Source organism: Rasamsonia emersonii, assembly GCF_000968595.1.
Source record: "Rasamsonia emersonii CBS 393.64 chromosome Unknown ctg1118621760697, whole genome shotgun sequence".
Lineage (NCBI taxonomy): Eukaryota > Fungi > Ascomycota > Eurotiomycetes > Eurotiales > Trichocomaceae > Rasamsonia > Rasamsonia emersonii.
Genome location: NW_013562802.1, coordinates 1 through 10,190, shown reverse-complemented (window position 1 = coordinate 10,190; position 10,190 = coordinate 1). Strand labels below are relative to the sequence as shown.

The following is a 10,190-nucleotide window of genomic DNA, read 5'->3' as shown; positions in this document are numbered from 1 at the left end:
GACCAACGGCGACGCTATTCACCCTGGGTCCCAACTATACTGTTCAGCAGTACGACGTAGATGACCCGGCTATGGTGGCAAATGTGCAACATCTCCCGAGCGATCCCCTGTTGCCGCCCTTGGAGGACTCGAGATTTCGGCCAATGTCACCAGAACACTTGTCTCGGGGCAATGCTGGCAACGAGGCAGCCAGCCAACAGCGGGCAGAGAGTCCAGTCTCCGGTAGAAGTCGCACCAACTCGATGAGTTCTCGAGCTTCTTCGGGCCGCGCCCGCCCATTTTCTCCCCCCGTGAAATCCGCCTACAGCGGAACTAGCTTTTCGATGACTTCACCCTTTGGTCGAGGAGCGTCCCACACCACTGGAACATCGATTGCATACGGCTCGTCGGCGTCGGTGTCGTCCGCTCGTTCTCGGGGCGGTTCGCGTTTGAGGAATGAAGTGACCCTCAGTCCTGCTGACAAGCCGCTGGAGGATCTCTTTCCCTTCACGAGGGCTCGTGTCAATGACATTCCGTACACTCACCAACAAAAACGCCAACTTCTGGACGAGTCAAACTTGACAGCTGACGATCTGCGCCGGCAGATGCTGAGCATTGTCTTTGGATGGGATGGTGACATTGAAGGATTGATCCGCGATGAACGTATGATTATCACCATAAAATTCCCTAATTCTTTGTGAGATGAAGATGTGCTGACCCCAGGGGGGAAAAAAAAAGTGAGTCAACACCCGCCAGGTAGCCAAAACGCCATCTTCCTCTCCCGATGGTTGGGAGAGTGCAATCCTGATCAGATGTCTGCCTTGATCAGCTCAGGGACGGTCTCCGCGTCCGCCTGGATGTTCCTGGCACTCAGCCAGATGGGTGGCCAGCAGCAAGCCAACAAAATTGGGCAGACTTTTGTCCAGAGACTATTGGAGATTGGCGATATCCATGCTTCTGCAACCATCCTCTTGGCCCTCGGAGACCGAAACGACGCGATCGAGGTCTACGTGTCCCGCAATTACTTCATGGAGGCCATCCTCATGACCTGTCTGTTGATGCCTACTGACTGGCAGCGGCAATCCTACCTCGTCCGTAGATGGGGTGAATACGTCGTCTCGAATTCCCAGCAGCATTTGGCAATCCGTTGCTTCATGTGCACGGGCGTGGAGCCTTCGGAACCTTGGACTTCTCCAACTGCCCCGAGATTTCCTGAGCCGCGTGTGAAATCCCCAGAGCCACGACCTCCTAGCAGACAGAATGAACAACCAAAGCCGGAAAACAGCAACCGGATGACGGTGAAGAATTCGGCGCTCAAGCTCATTACGTCGTTTGGGCCGCAAGCCAACCAGTCATTCAAATTCCCTGGTCTCATGTCGGACGATCGAACGCCCACAAACGTCCCCGGCGTGACGCCTATCGCGGAATCTGCTGTGGGAGAATCCGCTCTGTCCCCAGGGGGTCTCGGCTCTTACAAACTCAATAATGCGAGAAGCCTCAATCATGCGATGTCGAGGACCGGCACCCCTGGTGGCTTCACCCGGAATCGACTGCCTTCGATAGGAGAGACGCCTGTGGATGTGCAACCTCCGGCCTTCCCGGCACCGAAGTCACTTCCAACGCCCGTGGATTCCAGCTCAGATAAAGAAAAGAATGCTGGTGATAATGCAGAAAAGGAATCAACGGACAAGGATGGCAACGGCAGCGAGCAACCTGGTTTGGTTCTGCTGACATCTGCGAGGTACGATCCGAACAAAGACAAAGACAGCCAGGGTCCTAGTCCCCAGACTGCTGTGCAGGCGGAGCCAAACAAATTCGAGAGTATCAAGGGTCTGCCATCTCCCCCGGCAGCTGTGTTTGAGTCATTGAAGGACCAGGCCCAAACCAGAAACGGCTCACGGGATCGCAAGCCGGAGGGGTTGCATATACAGTGGCCTCCTCCAGAAGCATCAGAGTCGGAGACGGGTGCCTATCCAGAGTATACGCCTTCGCATGAGCAAACCGATACTACTGTCGACACCAGGAGCCCGGCATCGACGTTTCACAGTCTCAAATCAGGCAAAAGTCCCAGTGTCAGCGGCCGCAGTATCGATCAATACATCAGCAGCCTCGAAGAGGCAAACTACTATGCGAAACAGTATCGCCGCCAACATCTTCGAACTCGTGACCGGCGCCACACTGACGCTGATAGCAGTTCTCGGAAACTCAGTTCCCGAAACGGCTCAGTCGACGCTCGTGGTCGCAGTAACACTCGCCATATCCAACCGGCTAAGCGGTCCCCGTCTTCGCCTGTGCCCATGTTTCCGGAAGAATTCGCCAAATACAACGCGAGCACTGAAAGTCTTGGAGCGAGCACAGATACGAGGAAACATCGGAGCCGGAGCAAAGCAGGTTCACGAGCCCGTACTTCGTCCTCGACCAGGGAGCGTCGTCGCCGGTCCTCTTCCAGGGGTATTGATCGCAAGCTGAAGTCGTCGAGTCGAAACGCAAGCGGTCGCCGAAGTCGAGGACGCAGTCGCGACCGGGGAGTTTCAGCTATTCGATCTCCCACCTCTCCGCTCCCCATGTCTCCATCAGGTGACGAGATCCGTAAATTCGAGGAGAGCCTCCGGCTTGTCGAGATTGATCGAGAACGCTTGCGATCTCAACAGCGGAGCACCAGCCGACGTCCCGATCGAGGGACCAGTGCTCGCCGCGACCCATCGCCAGACCGTAGGCGACCACCAACACGATCGGAGAGTCGCCAAGCACGGGAGGCCAACAACGCTCAACCAGAGCCAGCGCCAGCTGCTGATTCTTCGGTTGATGAATCCCACAAACCAGCATCCTCCTTAGCTGGCTTGAGTGCTGCCGAACGAGCCAAGAGGGAACAGGCAGCTGCCGAGCTCGAAGCACGTCGGTTGTCACTCGCGCGTCGTCCTTCAGCGCCCAATATTCCTCTGCCTGGTGAAATTCAAGCTGCCGCTGCTCCTGCTGCGAGCTCTATCGATAGCCCTCCTTCATCTGGCGGATCTGGCGGGTCTTTCAGCCAGCGACTTCGAAGCAGAAGTAACGCCAGTAGACCATCGCCCGACTATCCCAACGCATCTGACTCGAGCTCCTCGCGAGGCCGGTCCACTGTTCCGGTCGGACTGCCAGCGGCTCCGGGGGCGATGCGTTACCCCAAACACAGTGACGGACATGTCGACGAAGATTCTCAGGGCATTCCTGATCTTCCCACCCTGCCGAGCACGACGTATCAGGCAGATGCTGCCAAGATCAGCCGGTCCATGTCTGTCCCAATTGTTGACTATCAGCCAGCTGTTCCGAGCGACCTTCCGCATCACCCGAGATACAACCCGATGATCCCACGGAGCAGATCGACGAGCAGGACGCGAGGGCCCATGGGCCACCGTCGTGATGGCTCCCGCGACCTTCATGGAATCAGCACTAATCGCTACGGATCGCCACCTCCTGTCTCGGTCAGTATCGAGGGGGATGGTCAGCAGGATAGCAAAGCAACTGCTCCTCCAATCCTGCCGGAGCTTCAACATCTGACGACACCACCACCACCGCCTCCTGCGCCAGATCCCGGGTCAAGAGAGTCACTGAAGGACACTGGGACCATCAACATCGTGATTGACGAAAACGCACAAGTCGGCAATGACCTGCCTCGTCCATTCACGACGGGACCCACGTCGACAGCCGAGACTCAGCCCGTGCGCGAGACCCGGCGAGGGTCAGTGGAGCACCGACGGGGCCGGAGCATCAACGAAAGCATTGCGACGAAGATCCGGAATTTCACTGGACGGATGCGAAGCACGAGTCGAGGACCGGGGGCGCGATCTCCGCCAACTGAATCGCCGGATAAAGTGTCGCCATATGAGAGCATCCAGATGGTGACGGCAGATAATCGAATCTGACGCTGAGATTTTCTTCTTCATCTATTCTTCCAAATCAGTCGATCATCCTGACGACGACGTACCATAATTTTAATAACAACGCTTTTATTGCTCTTGTCAGTCATGTGATTACTTACGAGTGCAACATGTGTATGATATCTATTCTTTCTTTCTTTTTTCTTTCTCAGCGCCAGCGCCAGCGCCAGTACATTACTCGCACGCACGTACAGTACATACGCCTGTCATAACTGTCTATACCCGGATGGATGTGTACGACGTCGTCACTCTTTGGCTGTTGTTTTTTCCCCATGTCTGGCTTTGACGGTTAAACTGTCAGCCCGCGAGGGCAATCAATTGCAGAATTTATGGAATTAAAGAGGCTAGGATACGATTATGTATGTATTCAGTAGAGAGAGGGGAGGGGAAGAAGAATGGTGTTGTTGAATGTTTGTACTGTATTGTACATACATACATACATGCATGCATACCAGTCTACATGTAGTGGGGAACGAAGGGAGTGGATGTACGGAGTAAGATGCAATGACATGGACTGATTGAAGTGCCAATTTTGAAGTAGATAAACACACGTAGATGGATAGATAGAACTGCAGCCATGCAGAGTAGTTGGCGGAGCTAGCTCTTTGCCGATCCGGGCTGGTGGATCCTGCTGACTAAGCACGTCAACAACGTCATCGGCGAAGGTGAACCTCCGAGCTCGTTCCGCAGCATCTTCCTCCTCCGTCTCGAGGCAGGCGGGCACAATTCCCCCGTCTGTTGAAGTTTTACATCCATTGAAAGATACCCTGTCGCTGTCCAGCATGGTCCTCGACGACGCGTCGCCGCAAGCCAGCGGCTTCGAGGATGGCAGCTCCGCGGCGGACAGCTACATGTCGACGCCGCTGCCGCCGCCGCCGGTCGACCCGGGCTCGCCGTTCGCGAAATACTACCCCCTCGTCGTCAAGCCCGAGCTCATCAAGCGACCGGGCATCTTCACCATGTACCTCGGGTTCGGCGGCCCGTGGTTCTGGGAAAAGAGCGTGACGCGGACGATCCAGAAGCGCATCGACAACAGCAAGGCGCTGCTGCAGCGCAGCCCGACGCAGAACGAGGTGGACGCGTTTGTCGAGAACGCCAGCCGTCGCGTCATTCAGGCGCGCATGGGCGTGCCGCTGGGCTTGCTGGTGGGCTGTGTGCACTCGTACTCGCGCATCAGGACCGAGGCCGATCTGCCCCGGGACAAACCGTTCGCGCGCGCGCTGTGGGATTATGTCCGCGTGGCGCGCCATGCCGATCCGTTTGGATTGCGGAGTATGTTCGGATGGACCCTGTTTCGCGTCTCGACGTGGATGTTTCTTGGTTCGTTGGTCTCGTCTAGCATCGCGACGATGAACGAGATGGCGAACACGGTGAAGGATCCTCGCCTGCGGCAGCTGAGGGAGAGAGTGGAAGAGCTTGCGCGGCGGAAGGTCATCACGCGTCAGCCGCAGCAGCAGCAGACGCAGACGACGGCAGAGCGTCCTGCAGGATCCGAGTCGCAGACGTCTGCTTCAGAGCCGGCATACGGGCGTCCTGATGCATACTACGGTGGATCCGAGGGGAAGGAGCAGCAGTTTGGATCGTGGCGACTACCCGTGCCAGAGCAGCGCGAGCCAGCGAGGCAGCAGACGGAGTATTCGAGCGGCAGCGATTTCTTTGACGACGCCAGTCCGGTTGCGCCAGAGTACCAGACCGTCTCTTCGACATCGTCATCGTCATCATCATCATCTTCTTCTACCTCTCCCTCGTCACAGAATGCGTGGGAACGCATCCGCCAGCAAAACGCCGGCTTGTCCTCCCCGTCCTCGAATCAGTCGAATGTCTGGGCGACGATATCGCAGAATGCATCCTCGTCATCGCAGCCGCAGCAGCCGCAGCAGCCGCAGCAGCAAACCCAAGACCGAAGCAATGAGTCGTACGAAACAGAAGTGCAAGCCCGGCAGCGGGAGCGCGAGCAGGCGCAACGCGAGTTCGATCGGATGCTGGAAGAGGAGCGTCGGATGTCGCAGGAGAACAGTAACACGGAGCAGAATGGGAGGGGATGGAGGAGGTGGTAGGAATATATTCCCAAGACAGGACGAAAATATTGGAAAGGGTTGGGTGTATAATATATGGATATACATATTTATGTATGCATGCATTGTAATATGGATTATAAGCTCGGTTTGTTTTTGGCAGGAGGAATTCATGCTGTTACAGCGTACATACATTACACAGATGTATTCATTATATATTCTACCTACAGACGAAATTTATGACCTAGTCCTTACCTGGGTAGGTTACCACTTCTCGACATACGGCCTCAGATCGAGTTCAAAAGCGAATGTCGTGCGGGGCTGGGTATGCAGGAACCAGTACGAGTCGGCGATCTACCTATCGTCAGCACATACACCACATAGAAATCTTGATAGGATTCTTGCTCACCGCCTCCGGACTAAGTTTCGCATCCGGATGAGGAAATTTCCACTCCTTCGTCCGCGGGATATCGATCACCCCGTCGACAATCACATGCGCGACGTGGACTCCCTGCGGACCGAACTCGCGCGCGAGGCTCTGGGACAGAGCGCGCAGGGCGAACTTGCCTGTCGCGAAGGTGGCGAAGGTCGCTGAGCCGCGGACGCTGGCTGTTGCGCCTGTAGTCAAGCACAATTAGCGGGAAACCCTCGCAGGGGCTGGTTTCTGTATAGGTATGCCTACCGGTAAAGATCAACGTAGGCGGATGCTCCAACTTCTTCTCCCCGGACTGATCCACCCCCTTCAACAGCAGCGGCAGCGTCGCCTGACTGAACAAGAACGCCCCCCTAGCCTGGCTGTTGTACCCCGCGACGAATTCTTCTTCAGTGAGTTCGAGGAAGGGCTTGCGCACGAACCCGCCTCCAGGGTTGAAGATGGCTGCTGCGAGGGGCAGGTCCGGAAACTCCTTAGCGATCTTGTCGAAGGCCGCCCGCACGCTGGCTGCGTCGGAGAGATCGGTGCTGATTCCGAGCGCTTTGCCGCCTGACGAGTTGATCTCGTCTACGACGGGCGTGAAGTTGGCTGGGTTGCGGGCGAGGACGACGACGGGGTAGGATTGTGCGAAGCGGCGGGCGACGGAGGAGCCCTAGAAACCAAAACCAAGGTGTTAGCTTAGCATGGACGCATTGTTCGAATACGATGGATGGATGATATACTCACCGTGCCAGGCCCAACACCGGCGACGATTGCAAAGGCTCTTGCTGCTGCTGCTGCCATTGTGTAGGAGGTGCCGTATGGACAACTAGAATAGATGGTTTAACGATTTCTGTCAGTGGGATAAGTATGTATGTCACAATTGAGGGGTTGTCGTCGTAGTTATATGGTAATGGCAATGGCAATGGGAATTGCTGCTTAGAAATCTGTAATAGCAGAGATTAGTAAACAAGAATTAATTAGCGTAACCAACCCAATGGTGCAATTGTACCAATCGATCAAGCGAGACAGAAACAGGCAAGATCACACGTGTTCCCTCTTACCTTCCAATGGTTATTATTATTATCCCCCGTCAATCAATCAGTCAGGTTTGTTTGTGGTGGTTCATCGCGAGATTTACCGTCGATGTCGTCATTGCATTGCTTACTTTGCTTAGGTTAGCATGCGGGGCTGTTTGCTTGATTGATAAGCGATGATAAGCGGACCCCGCAGGAAAGCAAGCATGGAAGCTACCATGGATGCATGCGTGCTTGTAATAAGAATAATTACTGTACGATAGGCCAATAATATTTATCTATATGGGTTAGTTATTTCTATGCAGAGATGAACCTTGAAGAAGATGACGGAGAAGAAGAAGAAGATGATGATGATGGTTGAAAGAAAAATGATTCTTCGTACGTACTGTACTGTATTGTACATGTACATTATGGAATAATAATCCATCGGACTGGGAACTTTTTACTTGGATAATCCGGAACAATCCGACTTCATGCAAAAGAAGAAAAAAAGAAGAAAGAAAGAAAGAAAGAAAGAAAGAAATACAGGTCCCAGGTCTTTCCATATCTCTTAGTAACAATATGTCTTTCTATTCCTAATAATAAAAATACAATCTCTTAGTAGACTCTTAGCAATGCAATTAATTCCTTCAGTTTGTATGCATTTGTATTTTCACCTCCCCATGAAAGCACTGGACTACATGATATTAAGAAAAAAGAAAAAGAAAAGAAATTAATGTTTTATTTACACGTAGCAGTGGGGAAAGGGCATAAAGGGCATGATGAAGACTTCAGAGTAGAAATCATAAGAGAGACATCCTGCAGAACTCTCCATCTACGAAGATCTGTCATTATTATTATCATCATCAAAAACATCATCTTCTTTTCATCTCTTCCACATCTACCACACTGCATTATACTTCAACTTCACCGTCCACAACGCCAGCAAAGCGCTGCTGTTCTAACCCTAACAAGGTTATCTGAGAGGATCTACACTGTAATATACTAAAGAAAAAATAGCTATTAGTTTAAGACCACAGTGCCTCTTGTTAAAACAATTCCTGGCGGTAGCAGCAGCAGTAGCAATAATAGTAGTAATAGTAGCAAAAGAAGGACATCTAACTAGAAACAACACACTTAATCAGGGTGTATGCAGGACTCAATGCCTATAAAACCAAGCATACACAATTTCAAACTTTTTGTCGACGAAGGTACTAAGGATGTAGTTACTATCTTTACCAATAATGGAGCGAAGAGTTTTCAGAAATAGAGAAAGTTTCTGATAAATAGAGACTATTATAGCACAGACTTTAATCTTACCGTTTTGATTACCAGGTTTGCAGTTTTAGAGAAGGAACAGTACAGGAGTAGAATAGTTCAGATTAAGGGAAAGTACCTAACGGTATATAATAGGAGATAGATAATTTTATTCTTATAGGGCTACATAAAGAACTAGCAATCAACAGAAATCAGGACAGAGAAAAAACAGATTCATCTCAGATAAATATCCCACAAGATCTAGCCTTATATAAGGTAAAGCGTCAAGTTCGTCGAGGACAAGCATCCTTCAACGTTTTTTGTCATTCACACTTCTGGCTTCTATTTCTCCTCTGACGCGGCTACATCACGTCTTCTGCCAGTCATACGGCACCGCGGTAAAATGCGTCTCAAACCGCCACGGCTTGTGCGGGTCGATCTGCTCCATCTCATAATCGCGGACCAGGGTCGCGGTGACTTTGGAAATCTCGAAATGCGCGAGGTTGCGCCCGGGGCATTGATTGTAGCCCGCTCCCCACTGTCGTTGAACCACATTAATTAAGAGAGCCAACGAAAAAGGGTTGTGTAGTTGGGAGCTTACATGGATGAGAAAGCTGTCCATCTTCTTGGATCGGCCTGCATCCAGCCAACGCTCTGGAATGAACGAGTCGCAATCGAGACCGAAAAGCTCGGGATTTCGGTGGAAGACCCAAGGATTGACGCTTAAGACGGTCTTGAGAAATGAAAACCTTTAGTCAGCAATCCACACATGACGAGAAAATTCTCACGTACGCCTTATTTGAAATATCGGCCGTTGATGGTAAGACCACCAGGGGGAACAACCCGGGGAAGTCCTGTCCCCGTGGCAGGGTGATAGCGATACGTCTCCTTGATCTTTCAACAAGTCAATCTCTTTCCCCGTAATATGCTGGTTTTCACTTACACAGGCTTGCAGGTACGGCAGCTTCTGAGCCTCTGCGTACGAGACGATCTTGGAGAGCTGTCCATCCGCGGACGCAGTATCGATTTCCTGCCGAAGGCGTTGGAGGTACTGAGGATTCCGAAGAAGATAATAGAAAAAGGCTTGTAAGGTAGCACTCGTCGTATCAGCTCCTGCGCCGATAGTGGCAACTGCCGCGGCGAAAACCTCATTCTCGGCCATGCATCCGGGTACTTCTGCTGCATTCTCATCCAATGCTCCACCATGTCGTTACGGACATCTGGATTCTGTTTCCTTGCGTCCAGAGCAGCCAGACAGGTGTCGAAAATGTGCGACGATGGCTGCAGACCCAAACGGCTCAGCATGGGGTTCCCCAACGTGAGATGATGCAGCCAGGCATAGTGTCCCATCACGGAGATATACAGAGCCAATGCCCGCGTGTTTGCAATCGCGTTCCGGATATCGGTGCCCGTCTCGAGAAACCGGAAGGGCTGGGAGAAGGTCACTTCGCCAAGCACATCGAACGCGAAGTAGTTGAACCATCTGTCAAACTCGACAGGCTGCCCTGCTTTGGTCAAGGCATCGAACTCGGTTCCCAGCAGCTCCAGGAGCTTATCAACTTGGGGCTCGAACTTGATGATGCTAGACAGCGCA

General features: G+C 52.6%; 4 protein-coding genes across 4 annotated transcripts; 2 read left to right on the top strand and 2 right to left on the bottom strand.

The window, feature by feature from the left end:
• Positions 1 to 791: 791 nt before the first annotated feature.
• T310_8276 (WD domain, G-beta repeat protein) lies at positions 792 to 3,881 on the top strand (the record flags this gene model as incomplete). The annotated part of the gene is made up of 1 exon (XM_013468944.1): positions 792 to 3,881. The coding sequence occupies one exon, from the start codon at positions 792 to 794 to the stop codon at positions 3,879 to 3,881; it is 3,090 nt and encodes a 1,029-aa protein (XP_013324398.1).
• Positions 3,882 to 4,678: 797 nt separating this feature from the next.
• Positions 4,679 to 5,953, top strand: T310_8275 (Endo-1,3(4)-beta-glucanase; the record flags this gene model as incomplete). Its single annotated transcript, XM_013468943.1, has 1 exon — positions 4,679 to 5,953. One exon carries the CDS (start codon positions 4,679 to 4,681, stop codon positions 5,951 to 5,953), a length of 1,275 nt encoding a protein of 424 aa, XP_013324397.1.
• Positions 5,954 to 6,131: 178 nt separating this feature from the next.
• T310_8274 (7-alpha-hydroxysteroid dehydrogenase) lies at positions 6,132 to 7,127 on the bottom strand (the record flags this gene model as incomplete). The annotated part of the gene is made up of 5 exons (XM_013468942.1): positions 6,132 to 6,135; positions 6,195 to 6,265; positions 6,321 to 6,529; positions 6,594 to 6,996; positions 7,071 to 7,127. The coding sequence occupies 5 exons, from the start codon at positions 7,125 to 7,127 to the stop codon at positions 6,132 to 6,134; spliced, it is 744 nt and encodes a 247-aa protein (XP_013324396.1).
• Positions 7,128 to 8,963: 1,836 nt separating this feature from the next.
• Positions 8,964 to 10,177, bottom strand: T310_8273 (Benzoate 4-monooxygenase cytochrome P450; the record flags this gene model as incomplete). Its single annotated transcript, XM_013468941.1, has 2 exons — positions 8,964 to 9,345; positions 9,540 to 10,177. Coding segments are annotated over 2 exons (1,020 nt in total), but the record flags the coding sequence as incomplete, so codon positions are not given.
• Positions 10,178 to 10,190: the final 13 nt, after the last annotated feature.